The sequence below is a fragment of the Corvus cornix genome, chromosome 10, assembly GCF_000738735.6.
Source record: "Corvus cornix cornix isolate S_Up_H32 chromosome 10, ASM73873v5, whole genome shotgun sequence".
Classification (NCBI taxonomy): Eukaryota; Metazoa; Chordata; class Aves; order Passeriformes; family Corvidae; genus Corvus; species Corvus cornix.
Window position 1 is genome coordinate 19,530,938 of NC_046340.1, and position 18,881 is coordinate 19,549,818.

Genomic DNA, 18,881 nt, shown 5'->3' on the forward strand with positions numbered 1-18,881 from the left:
GGTGCCCTCAGGGATCCAGGGAGATTACGTGTCCAATGGCCTGGCAGGTGTCTCTAGAACCCTCGCTGGGTACCCAGCTGCATCTTCAGAAACACAGGCAGCTCCCTGCACTCTGCTCTGCCTGGGTCAGGAGCACACAGGGGGTGTGGTCTGGGCGCGCACATTGCCTCATGCGATGCTACCTAGTCAATAAAGCCAGTTCTCTAATTACCCTACTTACGTGGAATTGCAAAGGCCGGAGCTTTAATCATGCTGCCCTACATTAATCTAAGTAGCCCTGACTTGGTTCAGCTCCAGATGCACCATCTGGACATCTGCCAGGCTGGTCCCACCTCACACATCAAGCCATGGGGGCTCAGGTGGTTGCTCCAGGTCCTCACCCCACGTTTTATCCCCAAGGGGGACTGTGTGTCACCCCCTGGGACGCTGAGCTAGTTCTGCCCAGCTGGTGACATGCCCAGCTCCTGGCCAACAATGACAAGGCACAAGCCATTTTGGGGCTGCTCATCTGCCCACAGGATCCCAAGAAAGGCACTGACCAAACAGTGGGGTTTTGCTTTTTTGGATTTTGGCAGCTCTGGACATAAAAACCTTTGGCCGAGGTGACCTTCCCCTCAGGGACAGACTCGGGAGCATGTTGGGGAAGCAGCTGTTCCTGGGAGCAGGGACTGGCCATCTCCAGGTGCTCTGAGAACCTCCCCATGTCCTGGCCCTGGCCAAGGCTGCAGAGTTCAGCTCAGAGACTTGCATGGAGCCCCGAGAGAGGAGGTTCTCTGGAGCCAGGCTGGGAGAGCTGGGGGTGCTCACCTGGAGAGGAGAAGGATCCAGGGAGACCTCAGAGCCCCTGGCAGGGCCTAAAGGGGCTCCAGGAGAGCTGCAGAGGGACTGGGGACAAGGCATGGAGGGACAGGACCCAGGGAATGGCTTCCCACTGCCAGAGTGCAGGGCTGGATGGGATATTGGGATGGAATTGTTCCCTGTGAGGGTGGGGAGACCCTGGCACAGGGTGCCCAGAGCAGCTGTGGCTGCCCCTGGATCCCTGGAAGTGTCCAAGGCCAGGCTGGACAGGGCTTGGAGCAGCCTGGGACAGTGGGAGGTGTCCCTGCCTGTGGCATGACGTGGAACAAGATGATCTGTAAAGATAGGGACCTACCTTACTACCCAAACCATGCCATGATTCTGTGATGTTTCTATGATTCCAGTAATAAATACTTATAAACACTGATGGGATCTTCCCAATTACATCCCACAGATATAGGAAACCAGTTTGCCTTCTGCAGTCCCAGCCTTATCTTTCCCAACTGCAAGACAGGGATCAGCACTTTGCAGCTGGTTACTCCAGCAACAGTTACACTAATACATCTCAAAAATACTCTTTGGAATGAAATTTTAGCCACGCCCTTTGCAAGAGGTCTTTCTTTATTTTGAAGTTCCCAACCAATAGTCATGTACGAAGCCCTGGTCACCCACCAGCTTCTTGTAGGTGGTTGGCAAAAGGTACCTGAGAAAAACAGGGCTGCTGTCTTCAGCTCATTCCGAGGGGATCTGTGCTGCCTCTGGGGATTTTAGGACTCCAGCTACTGAGGAAAGCCAAAAACTGTTCTTCTGCCCACTCTGAAAAATGATTTAGATCTCCATAGACACCTGGTGCCTTTTCACTTTATTCTTGCAAGAGCTTAATTACCCAAGTGATTTTGGTAACTGTTAACACTGAAGCTGACAAGAATAAAATATTGCCTTGCAATCACCTTGCTCCCCAAAGTTAAGCACATGCTTACAGGATTTATGGGAGCATCGCCTCTGGGCACAGGGAGTTTGTCACGGCACATCCACAGGCTCTGATTGATTCCAGCTCAGCCCCACAGCCGTGACTGGGAGCAGCCAGGGACAGCAGCCACATGTACTCAGCCTCCGCAAGAACTTGCAGCATCTCCTCGTGACAAGCCCTGATTCGTGATACCAAAATGCTGTGAAAGTGCTGGTGTCCCACACCACAATCCGCCTGCAGACTCGGGGTGAACCTCCCATCCCACCCAGCCTCCTTCCTGATCCTGCATTCCTTGAGGCAGGCAGGATCTCTGGAAAAAGCCTTTCTTCTCCATCACCGGAGACACGCGGAGCTCCCACGCTGGGAGAAAGGAAATCCAGAAGATTTCTCAATGCCTAGGGTTTGATTTTGGGAGTCTGCACACTCCTTAACAACCTCAACCATAAGCATGGGCTGAGCAGCCCCTTGGATCACCACCCCAAAGCTGTGCGAGCTGGAGATAACCCAGAAGAAAAAAGTCTCTGTGATAACATCAACAGTGGAAACACCACCAGGCTGAGCTCGAGTCAGGACCCCAAATCCTACACTGATTAACACATCTCACTTCAAGCTTTTTGCTTTAAACTCCACTCTCAAGCTCGTAACTGTTGAAATACTTCTCCTCGCTGCTGCCTGCTCAATCCAAGCCTCCCAGGCCTCACTCCCCTCACACGTGCTCTCCCAGCTAAAGAGGTCCCTTCTGTTAAACCCCATCTTTGCTGAAAAATTCGTTCACCACGTGCACCTGCTAAACCATCTGATGGCAGCATTGATAAGTGGTGGTCTAGGTGGGAAGGTAGGGATATGGAAATGAGTTATCCTGTGCTTTGAAAAGCATTTGGATGCATCCTTGTGGCTCCAAAAGCATCCTGCCATACACCAGCCTGCTTTGGCCCCCCAAAATATCGAGGTTCTTCACGGGCTGAGTTGTTGGAGCTGGTGAAAATACCCTGGATGTGGATTTAGGAGCATCTCATCTTTAGGATCTTCATTGTGCACATGCTAAAGCTCCACCAAATGTCTCTGGGTGCTCCTGTTGGGTGTTTAAATGTGAGCACCCCTCTGCTTGATGACGAGCAATATCATCCCTGAAATACAAAGACGTGCAACAGGAGGGTCTGTACCTGAAAAGACCTGGCATATGCTGATCACATTCCCTCCAGACCACCACCACAAGTAAGGACACTTCAACTCTGCAACCCTTGTGGTTGCAGTCCAAATCCCATCATTATTTTACCAAGAACTAAAGGGAAGGTAAACAAGCAAATGGAGATGGTAGTTTTGCCCAGAGATGCCAAAATTCAAGTTAGAGGTCTACAGGTATTTGCAGGAGATGATCTGTGTTTTCCAAAGCCCTCTTCCAGCCACACCACCAGCAGGTCCCTTGAGCTTCTTCAGCTCAAGTTGCTTCATTCAGGAGCAATTTTCCTAGACAGTGCTGGCTCGAAGAGCAAAGCAAATAGAAAACTCATGCCCTGTGAAGGCGTTCATGAATGACTTCCTCCGTTCCCACTTCACTGGCTCAGACGCTTCTCACCAGTGGAAGAATCTGTGTGCAAAGCACCCTCCTGGTTAAATGCAGAAACAGCCAACGCTATAGGGAGTTAGGCAGCAGAATAAATGGATTTATATCTTTTAAAAATGCTGTGGTACAACTGCACAGCCCAAAGGCCACCTTCATGCCCCAAAGGCAAACAAACCAGAAAGACTCAAGTGTGACACCAGCCAGGTTTTGTAACAATTTATATCAGAATAATTAATTTGGATTGCTACCAAATTCATTGTTGGTAGCAAGCAGGTAATCCAGCAGTGTCCTGGGGCAGCAGTTTTCTGCAGTCCTCCAGCAAGTCCAAACTTTTGCATCAGAGAGATGACAAGAGGGATTTATAGGTACCCCCACCGCGGGTCTCAGCCTCTGCAAGAACTTGCAGCATCTCCTCGTGACAGGTACAGCCCTCCCTCGGGTTCACTCCCTGCGTGTTCCTTGCTGAACTGACTTGGAAAAGGCCTCCCAGGTGGATATATCACCCTGGAGATATGCTCCAAGCCCCCGAGCTGGTCCATTGACCGGCTACTGAAGAGCATCAGCAGCTTCTGGCTGCTGGTGCTCTGTGCCCGCTGCAGGACAGAGTGTAATCCAGGTTTTTTCAGCCAAGCTCCACAGTTAAACACATGCTTAAGTAGTTTTCTTATGTAAAGAAACATTCACAAATCAGACTGTTAGTCTGGATTAATGCCGGCCAGCTACAGATGAACTTCAATGAGTCATCCCCCAGAGACATCAGGTCCCCTAAAATAGCATCAGCAACTGAATCTGTAGAAAGGCTGGAATATTTGGACTGAAAGCTCTGATCACAATGCTTTACATAAGCTGGCAAACACGCCACCCTCCCCAGGCTGAAATGAGAATTCGCCTCAAGCCAGGGCACTCCCACAGTTCTGTCTCCTGCGCTGGGAAGTGCAGTCCTCACATTGCCTGATGCAAGACAGCAACAAACTGGCTTGCTTGGGGTGGTTTTCCTTCCACTGAAATTTTAATACAGTGAAACAACTTGAGGACAAGTCCAGAGATAGCGGAATCAATCAAATATAGTCAGAAAATGGTGGCAACAGCTGGTGCTCCAGAAGTTTGCACAGGGAAAAGCAACAAACCCAGCTCAAGACCACGGAGGCTTTATGTAGACTGGCAGCAGGAAACTTGAACATAAGGAATGACAGGGGCGACCTTCCCAGAGGTCTGATACAGGCTGTAATACAGGTGTTCTCACTTCCTGCTGTGTGATGAGGACAGAGATAGAGAAGGGCCACAAAAATCCTGGAAGAATAGTGAGGAAGCAGCCTGGCATGTGCCATTGCGTTGAATTTGGGTCCTGCCACCTCTGTAGGGAAAACAAGGGAGGATTTTCAGGAGCCTGAGGGAACTGACAGGCTTTAATTGCCCCAGTCAGACTCTCCCGAGACCTCCACCCATGAACTCCATGAGCTCCATTCAATCTGACAGTCAGGCAACCAATTCTTCCTGATCTCTCCTGTGAGTGTACCTGCTCCTAGGTATTCCTAGATGAACGTTGGACTTCACTTGGTGCCTTTAACTCTCTGGGTGATACCTGGGCTGTTGGTCCACCCCTGTGCTCTCTTAGCCTGGCTGTGGAGGTACACCCACCTGGTAATGCTGTGCCTGTCCTTGGCTCCTGGCTCACCTTCCCATTAGGTGGACTTTGCTGTTCTACAGGGCTGGAAAAGAAGGATGCAGTGCTGTGCAGGTGTTCAGCTCATGGCAACACCATCTGCCTCTCTTTGACCCCATTCCTGATGGAGCCCAGCTTCTCTGTCTCTAGGAGGCCCTTAGTCCCCTCCCTGCCTTCCCCCCACATGAGCCCTCTATTAATTTTCACTAACCTCATTAAATTCCCACAATCCCATTTAGACCCAAACCCAGCTGTGATCTTCTCCTGGTGCCCAGCCTTCCCACAACTTTTTCACCTCCAAAAGCTTCACTGGAACCTCACAGCCTCCTTCAGTGTTGGAGAGCACCTTCCTCCATCTCTCTCCAGCCCCACTGAAACCGTTCCATGTCCTCCCAGCTCTTTTACTTTCACCATCTGTCCCTAGCTTTGTGCTGATGCTATTGTAACCTTTGACAAGTTTCTTGAGGTTTTTCCCTACAAAATGTTTTTTTTCTGTTGGTCCTGTTCTCTCTGCACTGCTCCCGTGAGGGACAATCCCTTACATTCCCCACCAGACCTTTCACACAGGGTGGTTTTTCCTCTTGTGTGATGGGGCTATCTCCCTTGTCACACTTTCTCCTGTGCCATTTATTTAATTTCCTGCTTGCTCCCATGCCTCTGGCTTGTCTCCCAGCACTCCTTGGAGTTTTCTGGGACAATAGGTTTTTAACAATTTGATGGAGTGGATTCCCTTTGTAGGTTTGTGCTGGCAATTAGATGGGTAAGACCTGGGCTTAAGGCCCTTATTTGAGTTGGGAATTGCGAAGGAAAGCAGAGCTGGAGGGAGGAAGCAAAATTAAATAGAGTTCATCTGAGGTTAAGGCTTTACTTAGAAAAGCCAAGCACTGCATGGAAAGCATCCCTGCAACACTTCATTGTGAGGATCCACCATGGGATAAAGCCCCTTTATTTTTGTACAACCCAATCAATATTTCACTGGTCACATATAAAATATCCTTGGAAACCTGTGCAAGGGGTGATTTATATACAGTATTGCTCATAAAAATACACAGCACCAACAGAAGATGCCCAGACTCAAGGTGGATCCAAAGCATGGGCAAGGCGTGCTGGTTTCAAACTGAGAGAAGGTTGAGTTAGGTTAGATATAAGGAAGAATTTATTTACAATGAGGGTGGGGAGGCCCTGGCACAGGGTGCCCAGAGAAGCTGTGGCTGCCCCATTCCTGGAAGTGTCCAAGGCCAGGTTGGACATGGGGCTCGGAGCAACCTGGTCTAGTGGAAAGTGACCCTGTTAATGGCAGAGGATGGAATTAAATGCTCTTTAAGATCCCTTCCAACCCAAAACACTACATGATTCCACGAAAGCAGCACAGGTGAAATAACGTGTTTTAAACCATTAATCTCCTCAAATCCCGAGGCAGGCTGCTGAGGCTCCCTTACGGCAGGAAGCATAGACGAGGGGGCTGTAAAGCCTGAGGGCTGGGGCAGAAATGACCCTCGCTGGGGAGCCAGAGGGGTTTGGGGGCTTTATTTGAACAGAACGAGGCGACTGTGGACTACTGGGTAGGCTGTGGGGCGAGGGGGCAGCGCGGGGGAGGCCGTGAGGGCGGGCCCAAGCTGCCATTTCGCGGCCGCCCGGCCCCCCGCTGTCGGGCGGTGCCGCCTCCCTCAGGCTCGGGCGCGACATGGCGGCGGCGCGGGCGCTGCGGCTGTCGCTGCTCCGGCCGCTGCTGCTGCTCCCGCCGCTGCTGCTGCCGCTGCTGCCGGGCCCGGCGGGGGCCGTGTGGCCGCAGCCGCAGGCCCAGAGCTTCCCGCCCGGTGCCGGCCGCTGCCCGGTGCCGGCCCGCCGGTTCCGCTTCGCCGCGGCGGACGGCTCGGCCGTGGGGCCGGGCTGCGCCGTGCTGGACGCCGCCTTCCAGCGGTACTGGCCGCTGCTCTTCGGCCGTCCCACCGGTGAGGGCCGCGGCGGGCGCTGACCCTTCCCTCCGTGGCTTTGAGCTTAACACCCCTCCACACCTTCGCTAATTTTGGGGTCAAACCACGGGGTTTGGTGGCCGTCTGCCTCCCCTCAGTTCGGTGGGGTGGGAGGTGTGGGTGGAATAGAGTCTGGAGGCAAGGGCAGCTAAGCGTTGGGATTTGGAGGGCAATGCTTATGGCTTGTATAGAATAAATCTAACCGAGTTTGGCACAGCATTAGTCGTCTTCCTGCCAGGATTTAGGCTCTTGCTATCAAGGGTTTCCTCCATCTCATTTTTTACTTCCTCCGGATAGTGTTAAGCCCCCCATTGCTTCATTTCGCTTCCTTCTCTTGTGGCTGCAGGGAGATCCGCTGCCCGTCTCGCAACCGTTCCTGCTCCAGGGTTACTGCTAAGTCTTGGCTGTTCCCGTTCATAGCAGCTCTCGGTGTCCTGTGTGAGGTCTCACCTTGAGGAAAGACTTGCTGCTTCCTGTGTGTTCTTCCAAGTACATACTTGTGCTACGGGGCACCTCTGCCAAAGTGGAGCTGCTAGAAGTCCCAAGGCAGTATGGCTTTTCTGCCAGGGAGGGATTAGCTCCTGGATTCATCCTGAAATTGTAGGGTAAGATGAGGAAAGGCAAAGGCATTGAGAGTCTGGATTTGCTTTGGGACAGGTTCTAAAGGTTTCTTGAACCCAGGCTTCTTCATGATAGCACCCATTGCTTGTCTGGGATGAGCTGCAGGAAATCTCTTGGCTGTGGAGCTGACATGCAGAGATGCTCAGTGGCTGCGTGGGTCTGCTGCAGCCTGAAGTGCTATATCCAGGACATATGAAGCACTTCATTCATCAAAAAGAGCTAGTAACTCTGCTCCTGAGTATTTTAAATGTCAGTGTGAACTCTGTCGCCGCTGATCAAAGCGGAGAAGGGTGGCAGCGTTGGAAGCCGCTTGGCTTTGTCTTGAGTACATCATACTTTGAAAAAAGCAGGTTTGAAACAGAGAACCCTTTGGCTTATTTTATTTCTTCAACTCTTGTGAGTAGCAGTAGAAATAAATTTTGATTTGGGAGCCAAGAAGACTCCTCTTGGTTCTCTTTCGCTGCTAGGAACTAAAAACAGCTGATCTAATTATTCACGCTCTCCTGTTCCACTCAGAGGGGAAATGTGACCATCAAATCACTTGGAGCAACGTTGTGATCACAAGATCCAGCTCACACTCATCATTTTCCATATGCCCTGCTTTATGGTGCTCAAACTACACAAATTATTTTAAGGCCTTTTTTCCCCTCTTTGCCTTCATTTTGTTTTGGTCTTTTTTTTCCGCATGGGTGGTTAGTACGAGCAGGCAGTGGAAACCCTGGATGAAAGGAAATAATTTCTATTAATAGAGGAAATAAATGGCAGAAACCTTTTCTGGCTGTGCTGCCTTTCGGGTGCCTGTCTGCACCTTGGCCTAGGAGGCCGTGTTTGGGCTGGGAAGCGTCTCCCTGGGCAGGTCCAAACACAGTATGTGATGGTGGGACCAATTCTGTTGAGACTCCTCAGCAGGATGAGTGTTCCCTGTGTCCCCAGGCCTGAGAGCGGCTGTTCCCGGTGAACTGCCGCCTTCCCGAGCGGAGGGAGCAGGTCTTGCTGTGCTGCTTGCACATCTGCGAGGTTGCCTTGGCTACCAGCTTGTCTGCAACTGAGAGGAAGGCTCAAAACAGGGCTGGCTTCAAGCTGTTTTCCTTCTTTCCGCAGAGGTTTCGTCATCCCTTCATGGAGAAATCGGGGGATTCTGGCTCCTGTGAGCGGTGGAGCAGGGGCTCTCTGCATTTCTCTGAAATGCTGGCAGTGCCACAGTCTCTCTGGAAACTTCTTGGTGCTCTTGGCTCATTCAAAGCCAAGTTCTTTATTTTCAGTGACCACATTGAGCATTGGCTGTTCTTGGGAATGCTGTGGGGGTGTAGGCATGGACTTGGACTGGGATGAGCAGGGTCCCACCCTGCTACCCTATACTTCTCCTGGCAGCTGACTGCTGTGAGTAGTCCCTTCCGTCCCAGCAGAGGTTGAATATCCCTTTGGAGTGGGGGAGTGACTCAAGTGGGGATTCAGGCCTGTGCATCCTTGGGAGTGCTCTTCAGTTAGGGAAGTGTGCCCAGAGCTCCTACCTGAGGTCTAAATGTGACTGGGTTCAATTCTCTGGTTGCTACACCTGGGACCTGCTCTGCGGAAGGTGAAGTTGGTCGGGAGCTTTTCTGAGCTGGGTGAGACCTTTTGATCGCCTCAAACTCAGCCCAGTTTAGCAGATTCATTCTCCACCCCTTTTTACAGGTTTTCTTTGCCCTTTCCAAGAAGCGTGGGTAGGGCAGAGCTCTTAGGCTTGTACTTTCTTCCAGCGCTGGGGGAGCTTAGAAACAAGAAGCTCTTCTCCCTCATGGAGAAGCTTTGACTAGTCATGGCTGTAGCTTAAGAGCCAGGGCTGGTGTCCAGGAAGCCTCAGGGGCTGCTGCTACTCCATATTCTGATGTCTCTCCTCTCTTGTGTGCTCCTTTTAAGCTTCTTCACAGGTTGGGATCAGCTCATGTTCTCCTGTTTGGCTGTGTTGAAATTAGCCCCTGCTGAGCACCCTGGTGTCTGTTTTGGGGTGCAGGAAGGGGTGCCTGTTTCTGGCTGGGAGGATGGTGGTGGGCTTGGAAGCAGGGAAAAGAGCTGGGATGGGGTTGATGTGCATGATCTGTGTCCTTTGCAGAGAATGAGCCATCCTGGGAAACACCCTGCTCTGAGCTTCTCGTCTATGTTTCCACGCCAGGCTGCGATGGGTTTCCCAGCCTAGACTCCAAGGAGAGCTGTAAGTGTTGGGGTTGGGAGCGGGAGGGAATGTGGCTGTTTCTGTGCCTGTCACTGGGAAGAAGCGCTGTGTGGTTACCCTTGGTTTTGGGGAGGGCACCAGTCCCCCATTACTGAGACACTGGGGCAGCGCAGGAGGGGACGTACCTGAGGGTGCTGATGAAGCAGTGGGGAGAGGTTTAAAACAGCAAGAGCGGCCCAAAATTCAGTTCTTCGGGGTCTCAGGGTGCAGTTCAGTACCTGAGCCCTGCCAGTGCTGTCATGGCCGTGTGGGACAGCCCCTGATGCTGTGTTTCAGATAAACTGTCCGTCTCCAAAGGCTCCATGCTGCTCTCTGCAGAGACCATCTGGGGAGCTCTCCGAGGTGAGCTGTGCTTTCCGCAGGGCATTCCTGCTCTCCCTGCCTCGGGCCTGTGGGGATGTCTCACGGTGCCTCTCTCTTTCCATATACTTCTTTGTTAATTGAGCTCTGCTCCTTTGGGGGTGTCTGTGCTGAGAAAGGGACTGTGTGTTTTCCTGCAGGCCTGGAAACATTCAGCCAGCTCATTGGGAGAGATGAGAATGGCACGGTGAGTTTTGGCCTCGTCTCCTGGGGGCATCAGCTCTCCATAATGCCCCTGCCTCCATGGGGACAGACTGAGGGTTGCTGGGATGCTTGGGATGAGTGGGCTCAGCCTTGCCAAGAGCCAAGTGGAGATTCGTGGATCCAGCCGGATCCCTGCCTTCTGAGCGGGTAAAGAAGTGCTGCAGCTCCTTCTGGCCAGTTTGCACTCTGGGCAGTGAGAGCACCCCTGTCCTGCCAGCCCTGGGGACGGTGGTGACCCTCAGTGTCTCTTGCTAATGGCCATTTTCCCAACATCCTGCTCATGTCTTCCTCACGTCTTCTGTGTGCAGTACTACATCAATGAGACAGAAATCGTGGACTTTCCCCGCTTCCCTCACCGGGGACTGTTGCTGGACACCTCTCGTCACTACCTGCCTCTGAGAGCCATCCTGGAAACTCTGGTAGGGCACCCGTGCTGCGAGATGAGGTTTAATTGGGTGCCCCTTCCCCTGTGACAACTGAGCTCCCTTGTTTAGGTGATTTCTCAGCTGCCTTCATTAAAAAGAAATCCTTGAGGTATCTTGGATTCCTGCGGTCCAGGTTACTCTCCAAGGCTGAGTTGTTTCTAAGGCAAGGGAAAACACTGGTAAAGGTGGCTGGTGGTTCTGTGTTCATCCCAAGCAGAATTAAACTTGCAGGTTTCCACCAGTGGCTCAGTTACAGGGAGAGCAGGGATTTTACTGAGCAGAAGTATTCCTGGCCCTGTGCAGCTTTTTGTGTTTACAGGGAGGTGTCTGAATCCCTCTTGGATCTTGGGGAGCATTTAGAGACTCTGCCTTGTCCTTCTGGAGCAGGAGGACCTTGTCCCCTATCTGTGGCAAGCTGGATGACTTTTCAGGAGGGATGAGGCACGTTCATCTTTGTCCCTGTTCCTTCCCAGGACGTCATGGCTTACAACAAGTTCAACGTGTTTCACTGGCACATTGTGGATGACCCATCTTTCCCCTATGAGAGCTCCACGTTCCCAGAGCTCAGCAAGCAGGTAATGCTCCTTGATCCCCACGTAGTGCCCAGCTCAGGTGAGCAGATCCCCTGCCTCTGCTCCTGAGCTTTCCCATGTTCGCAGGGAGCCTTCAATGCCATGACCCACGTGTACACAGCCAGCGACGTGCGCACCGTGATCGAGTACGCCCGCCTGCGCGGCATCAGAGTCATCGCTGAGTTCGATACCCCTGGCCACACCCTCTCCTGGGGGCCAGGTGAGGAGCAGACCCTGCCTGCTGCTGCTGCTCTGAGGAGAGTTGGAGTTGTCCCAGGGGCAGGAATGGGAGCTGCAGTCTGGACCCTAAAAGCTGGGTGTGGGCAGCAGTGTCCCACAGGCTGGCTTTGAGGAGGAGCAAGCCATTATTTGGGGGATGTGGGACCCAGTGGTCCAACTTCTAGAGCAAAATCCGAAGGGAAACATTTCCATCTTTTCTTGGGTCCAAGCTGGGTGATTTTTTTGTGGGAACATCTGCTCTTCCAAAACTATTATCATGGCTATTGCAAGGATCTTGTGTTTAACTCAGGGTACAGCTGGCCAAGCTTCCTTGCTCTACTCAGCTGTGTCCCAGTCCTGACACACCGCTCTCTGCTCCAAGAACTGCATCTCCTCTTCCATGTCTGGAAGTGCAAGAAGCTCCAGGAAAACATTCCATTGTCTTTTTCTTCCCTTCCCCTGCCTCCAAATGCCAAGGCCCGTGTTAGAATTCACCACGTGTGTGGTCACAATGGGAACTGTGGCTGTCCCTCCTTCCCTGTCCCCTGATGGCCCTGTGTTGTGCTGAGGGGCACTGTAGAGGATGACATGGTCACACTTCGCCCCTTCCTCACCATCCTGCATTTGTTCTCATCAGGTGCTCCAGGCCTCTTGACTCCCTGCTATACGGGCAAGGCTCCTTCTGGAGTCTATGGGCCCATCAACCCCATCGTTAACAGCACCTACCAGTTTGTGACCAGTTTGTTCCAGGAGGTCAGTGCTGTGTTCCCAGACTTCTTTCTTCACCTCGGTGGCGATGAGGTGGATTTCACGTGCTGGTGAGTCTGTGATCAGTCTGAATGGGGGAAAGTATTTGGGATTGGAGTCCCAGCCTATCGCTTCTTGATCATGATCTTTGGTGTCCTGCTCTCCCAGGCCAGGGGTAGCACTGATGCTTGGGTTTTTTGGTATTTCTGTGCTCATGGTGATGCTGGATGTAGGGAGCTGCTGGTGCTGGTCCAGCCACAGCTCTGGAATGCCTGGGCAAGCCTTGGACTGATGTGGGAGGGGCTTGACCATGCCTTGGCTTTATTCCAGAGGTCAGGTTGCAATGGTTTTGTTCCTTCTCTTTGGTGCACAGGAAATCCAATCCAGAAATCCGTGCTTTCATGAAGGAGATGGGCTTTGGTGAAGATTACAAAAAATTGGAGTCTTTCTACATCCAGAGGTAAGGACAGGGCATCCAGGGCCTGCATCTGCACTGTGTGACTGGCACAAATGTCTTCTGTCTTGGGGACACCAGATCTCCTTTTCAGGAGCATCCCCATTGGTCTTGTCTCCCTGACCCCAAAAGGGAACATTTTAGTGGGAGATTGGCCACAAAAAAGCCTGGGGCTGATGAGAAAGGGGCTGTGCTCTCTCCCTTCTCCTTCAGAAGCACCTCCACATCCCACTGAGGATGTTGGGAATATCTGTGCTGCTCCTTTGACTCTATGTAACCACCAAAGAGGGCATCAGTGGGATCACCCAAAACTCGGTACTTTTCCCACTCCAGGCTTCTGCACATTGTCTCTTCCCTTGGAAAAGGTTATATTGTGTGGCAGGAGGTGTTTGACAACGACGTGAAGGTGAGAGCTGCATGTGCTGGGGTGAGCGGTGCCCGCAGCCCAGCCTGGTGCACTGGTGTGCTCTGGGGGGGCCATGCTGGGGCTGGTGGGGGTTACTCTGTAATGGGACTGGGGTCGATCTCCAGATGGTGCTGCCAGTGAGCTGCCCTCATGGTGGCTTTATCACACTGCTGCCAATGCTTCGCTCCCTCCAGGTTCTTGTATATTCATCTGCAAGATGCAGGTTTTAACCCTGCCCAGGACACTCTGCAAACGGCCTTATCCCTCCTTCTGTTGCTCCTGCAAACTAGATGGGAAGTGGCTCAAAAATCGAGCCCAAGTCTGCCTCAGCTTCCTTTTGGGGGTGTGGAGGGGGTCAGGGCGCTCTACTCGGGGGAGCAGGTGATGCTTCTGTCACCGCAGCGATCCCCTGCACCGTGTTCACCTGTGCTCCTCAGCTGAGGCCCGACACCATCATCCACGTGTGGAAGGAGAACTCCATGCAGTACATGAACGAGATGGCCAACGTCACCAGGGCTGGCTACCGGGCTCTGCTCTCTGCACCCTGGTACCTCAACCGCATCTCCTACGGGCAGGACTGGATAGCAGCCTATAAGGTGGAGCCCTTGAGCTTTGCAGGTGTGTTCCTTGTGTCCCCTGACTGCATGGCAGCTGGCTTGGTGCTCAGACGTAGCGCCAGAACTGGCTGTCTTGCTGTCCCCTCCACAGGCAGCCCTGAGCAGAAGGCCCTGGTGATGGGTGGTGAGGCCTGCATGTGGGGTGAATATGTGGATGTCACCAACCTGACCCCCAGGCTCTGGTAAGAGAGGCCACTGGGAGGTCACTTGGGTCATGTGGGGCCAGGCTTGTGTCCCTTTTCTTTACCACTGAGCATCATGTGCTGAACTTGTGGGTTTGGTCTGCACATGGTGCCTGTCCTTATCCCTTCTGTGCCGGTAGCAGCTTCACTGAGGCTGAAATGAGGCTTTGCAAGGCTGTAACAACCTGCTGCTGCAACCAGGCTGTGTTTAACACCTGTCTGTCCTGTCACCCTGGTCTGCTGCTGGTGGGCATGTGTCCAGCAATGGATCTTGGGATACTCTGAAGCCTTTGTGTGTGGAAGGACTCTGGGCAGGAAAGCGTTTGGGAGCTCAGGGCTTCAATGTGAGACGCTTTTGAGCTCCCCCCTGTCCTGACTGCCTGTCCCTTGTCCTCAAGGCCAAGAGCTGGGGCCATAGCTGAAAGACTCTGGAGCAATGAGACCGTCAGGGACGTGGAAGATGCGTACGCCCGGCTGGCGGAGTTCCGCTGCACCTTGCTTGGGTAACCGTCCTGGGACTGCTCCCCCCGGCACAACTGCTCTGGGCTCAGCCCTGGGAGGGCAGCGAGGGAGGGAGAAGGGCTTGCCCTGCTGCAAAATGACCCTTGTTCCTCTGGAAAGCCCTGGTTTCCCTGGTGCCTGTGCCGTGGGCAGAGCTTGCTTTGTGCAGTGCTGGAAGAGCTCTCCTGCTGCCGGCGTGGGCTGGTGGCTTTGGCGAGGAGAGGGCTTTGTGCTGAGGAAGGAGGGGACTTGTCAGCTCTTGCCACTCCTCCTGCAGCACCAGCTTCCCTGGGAAACCTGTCCTCACCCTGTGCTCCCACACATGAGCAAAACACTGAGTTTATAAGTACAGTATGAAAACCACTCCCTCCTTGTCACTCCTGGAACGGGGCACCCATGGCCACCCTGTGCCGCTGGAGCCCCTCAAACCCAGTGGTGGCTCTACCTGTGCCCTCTCCCTGATGCCATCTTTCTGTTCTCTTCCCAGGCGTGGTGTCCAAGCACAGCCTCTCTACGTCGGATACTGTGACCGTGAATTTGGCGGGCTTTGAAGGGAGAGCCCTGCTGCCCTCAGTCTCTGTGCACGGAGGAGGAATGTCCCTCCCTCAGAAGGGCAGAGGGACCCCTTCCCACCCCACCTTCTGCTCTGGCTTCATTGCAAGGAACATTTTTTTGCCTCGGCATGCACTCTTTGCCTCTTTTTCTATTTTTATTTCTTCAGATCTGTAAATAAATGACCTCAAAGAGGAAAAAGGTGCCTATTCCTGCTCAGCTGGGGCTTGGGAGACCGTGCAAGGGTTAGCAGGAGATGGGTAGGGCTTGCTCCAGAGACGCTGGTGAAGAAGCATCATCCCGGTGGCTCTGGAGCTTGCAGGGTGCCTGCTCAGCTGGATAAACTGGGCTTAGCCTCTGCTGCTGTTGCAGGGTTTGCTTCTGCAGTCATGTTGTGCTGTGGGGTCCTGTCCTTGTCCCTCCTCTCTCCTCTGATGGCCAGGCCTGCAAGCCACCACGTGTGCTGCCCTAAACCCTGGCTGCTGCCACCTCCTCTGGCTTCTCCTCAGCAGATGACACCCTGGAGCCGCTTTGAGGAGCCCTTGCAAATCTGCTGAGTGGTGCATGGATATTATGAAATCTTTGCTCAGCTCTTCAGGCTGTCACCTCTCCCTGGGATTTGGCCAACTGACCCATCCTCCTCCTGCTCTGTTATTCTCAGGATAATTCTCCAGGTCTCTTCCATCCAGAGGAGTTGGTTTCAATGGTGTTTTCCTTGCAGAAGAAACCAGTGGTGCTGCTTTCCCACAGAACTGGGACAGGTGTGATTGTTGTCCCTCAGAGGTTGGGGTTGCCATGCTGGAAACAGCATTCAGCTGAAAGCAGGGAATCTCTCGGGGAGAAATCCTGGCTGGATGGGACTGTTGTATGTGTGTCTTGGTCTTAAGTGAGTGAGATGCCCTGTTATGGCTGGAAACCTTTTATGATTGCACTTTAAATTAAAAATAGTGAATTAACAGTTATTACTGCCGCCTGGTTTTATAAGTTGGATTTTTAAATTTTTTTTTTTCCCCAGTGTGCTGTAAAGTGGTACCTTGGCCATGTGCTTTTGTCACTGCAGGGAGCTGCTGCCAGCAAGGCTGGGGTAAGAGGGACCCTGGCTCTGGGAGGGGTGCTCTGCTCCCAAGAACAATGCTCTGTTCCCAAAGATGATGCTCTGCAAGAGAGACTCTTCACCATGCTGTCCCAGTTCCCTGCCCTCATTCCACCTGCCCTTCCACCTTGCTGGGCTCCCTTTCCCCCGTAGCCAGGTGTGAGACCCCCCCCAGGACTTGGGATGCCCATGGAGGACCCCCCCAACACAGCACCTTCCGCTGAAGCCTGGTATTGTGATCCAGGTTAAACATCACACCCATGATCCCATTTTCCAGGGTGTCTGCGCCAGCATCTTCCCAAAACCACCATCATGGAGGTGGCTCAGTGACGTTTCCACCCTTGCAAGGGCCGGGATCCCGGGAGCACCCCGCTTTCCCTGCCGCGGCTTTGCCGGGTGGCCCGTTCCTTCCAGAACATCTATTTTGGTCGTGTAAAACTTGCCGGGGAGCAGGGAACAGGGAACAGGCAGCGTGTGAATCACTCGGGGCCAACGGGTTTAAAAATAAACCCAAGCGGCGGCGAGGAGCAGCCGCCAAGCCCCCGGATTCCGGCAGGAGTGTGCTCCACACGTCCCAAACCCACCCGTGGGCACTGGCACCAGCCAGGGGAGTTTATTGGGACACGCTTGCAGTGGCGGGCACATGTGTGCATTGTGTGTGTGCTTGTAAATACGTGTGTGTGTTATGGGTGTGCTTGTAAACGTGTGTGTGCTTGTAAATGTGTGTGCAAGGTGTGTGTGTGCTTGTAAACGTGTGTGCATTGTGTGTGTGCTTGTAAATACGTGTGTGTGTTATGGGTGTGCTTGTAAACGTGTGTGTGCTTGTAAATGTGTGTGCAAGGTGTGTGTGTGCTTGTAAACGTGTGTGCATTGTGTGTGTGCTTGTAAATACGTGTGTGTGTTATGGGTGTGCTTGTAAACGTGTGTGTGCTTGTAAATGTGTGTGCAAGGTGTGTGTGTGCTTGTAAACGTGTGTGCATTGTGTGTGTGCTTGTAAATACTTGTGTGTGTTATGGGTGTGCTTGTAAACACGTGTGTGCTTGTAAATGTGTGTGCAAGGTGTGTGTGTGCTTGTAAACGTGTGTGCATTGTGTGTGTGCTTGTAAATACGTGTGTGTGTTATGGGTGTGCTTGTAAACGTGTGTGCACTGTGTGTGCTTGTTAGCATGTGTGCATTGTGTGCGTTGTGTGTGCGTGTAAACACGTGTGTGCTTGTGAACACGTGCACGAGCTCGTGCAGACGTGGCTGTGGGTCCTCACACATACGCTCGTGCACACACGTGCACAGGGGTTGTTGAGCACACATGCATTTGGGTACACACTTGCACACGTGCATTAAGGGCCCTTGCACGTGTGCACTTGCACACATGCACTTGCTCACACATGCATGTGGGCCCTTGCACACGTGCGCTCATGCACAAACTTGCACACACGTGCATATAGGTCCTTGCAGACATACATTTGTGCACATGCCTGCACACATGTCCATATGGATCCTTGCACACACGTGCATGGGTGTCCTTGCACTGGTGCACGTGCTTGCACACACGTGTACACACACACACTCGCACTCGTGCTAAGGAGTCCTAGCACTCGTGTGCATATAGGTCATTGCACACGTGTGCCTATGGGTCCTTGCAAGCCTGCACATTCCAGTAACACATTTGCACACACGTGCACACATGTGCAAATGCCCCCACGTGTCATTGCCCAGACTCACGCGCTGGCCTGAAGCCACATGTGCTGTGCTTACACACACGTGTGCACTCTTGCAGCGCCTGTATGTGCTTGCACACGCTTGAACACACATGCACGTGTTTGTGTAGCCTTGCACATGCTTGCACACGCACTCACACACACATGCACACAGCTGCACACGCTCACACCCTTCCCCACGCTCACACGCCCCTGCGCACATGAGGCAGCGTGCCGGGGAAGCCAGGCCTCCCCCCACCTGGCTGCTGCTTTGGGACTAATTAATTAATTAACGGCAACACCAGGTATTGAAGCTGCTCAGTCTAATTACAGATCTTTTGGGGTGATGTGGGGTGCAGGAGGGAGGTGCTCCCCTCCTCCCCCTTCTGGGGCAGCCCCAGGGGGGCAACAGGGGCAGCGTGGGGTCCATGGAGGTGGAAAAACTCAACGAAGTGTCCAAAGTGACCATTTTTGAGCCTCTTCTGTGGATTTAACCCCTGCTCTGAGGTGGGGAACAGAGAGGGGTGAAGTCTGGAGGCTACTAAAGGGCTGTAAGGGGAAGGTGGGAGGTTGCTCAGCCCCTTGGGCAGCCCTGACTGGAGTTGGGGGGATGATGGGGGGCAAAAAGGGGATGGAGGGGGGTGAGGGAGGATGGGGGTGATGGGGAGACGGGGAAAGGGAGTGACATAGGAGGTGATGGGGGGATGAGGGGAAAGGGGATACACGGGGAGTGATGGGGGGATAGGGGGTGGCGGGGCATGACGGGGGGTGATGGAGGTCACAGGAAATTATGGGAGGGATGTGGAAGGGGGGACCGGGGGTGATGGGGAGGACGGGGGTGATGGGGGTGGTGGGCATGATGGAGATGATGGGGGAGGGTGATGAAGGTGATGAGGGGTGAGGAAGATGATGGTCGTCATGGGCGTGATGGTGGTGATAGGGGTAATGGGGATGATAGGGGTGATGGGGATGCCGGGGGTGATAGGGGTGACAAGGATTCTGGTGGGGGGGGGGGGGTGATGGTAATGACGGGGGCTGATTGGGGGTGATGGG

At 53.2% G+C, this 18,881-nt stretch overlaps 1 protein-coding gene across 2 annotated transcripts; it reads left to right on the forward strand.

The window, feature by feature from the left end:
* The first annotated feature begins 6,679 nt into the window (after nt 1–6,679).
* HEXA (hexosaminidase subunit alpha) lies at nt 6,680–16,002 on the forward strand. Of its 2 annotated transcripts, none has more exons than XM_039557935.1 (14): nt 6,680–6,947; nt 9,682–9,780; nt 10,078–10,143; nt 10,302–10,348; nt 10,674–10,784; nt 11,264–11,365; nt 11,450–11,582; nt 12,219–12,399; nt 12,702–12,788; nt 13,116–13,188; nt 13,626–13,806; nt 13,897–13,987; nt 14,386–14,490; nt 14,976–16,002. In XM_039557935.1, the coding sequence occupies exons 1-14, from the start codon at nt 6,680–6,682 to the stop codon at nt 15,037–15,039; spliced, it is 1,608 nt and encodes a 535-aa protein (XP_039413869.1). In that variant the 3' UTR covers nt 15,040–16,002. The 2 variants fall into 2 exon arrangements, with proteins under 2 accessions (XP_039413869.1, XP_010410730.2); XM_010412428.3 differs by lacking the exon at nt 6,680–6,947 and adding an exon at nt 9,424–9,499.
* Nucleotides 16,003–18,881: the final 2,879 nt, after the last annotated feature.

Coding starts and splice junctions, on each gene's coding strand:
- HEXA (XM_039557935.1), top strand. CDS start 6,680: ATGGCGGCGGCGCGGGCGCTGCGGCTGTCGCTGCTCCGGCCGCTGCTG. Junction 9,781..10,077: donor CCTAGACTCCAAGGAGAGCT/GTAAGTGTTGGG, acceptor GCTGTGTTTCAG/ATAAACTGTCCGTCTCCAAA. Junction 11,583..12,218: donor CACCCTCTCCTGGGGGCCAG/GTGAGGAGCAGA, acceptor TGTTCTCATCAG/GTGCTCCAGGCCTCTTGACT.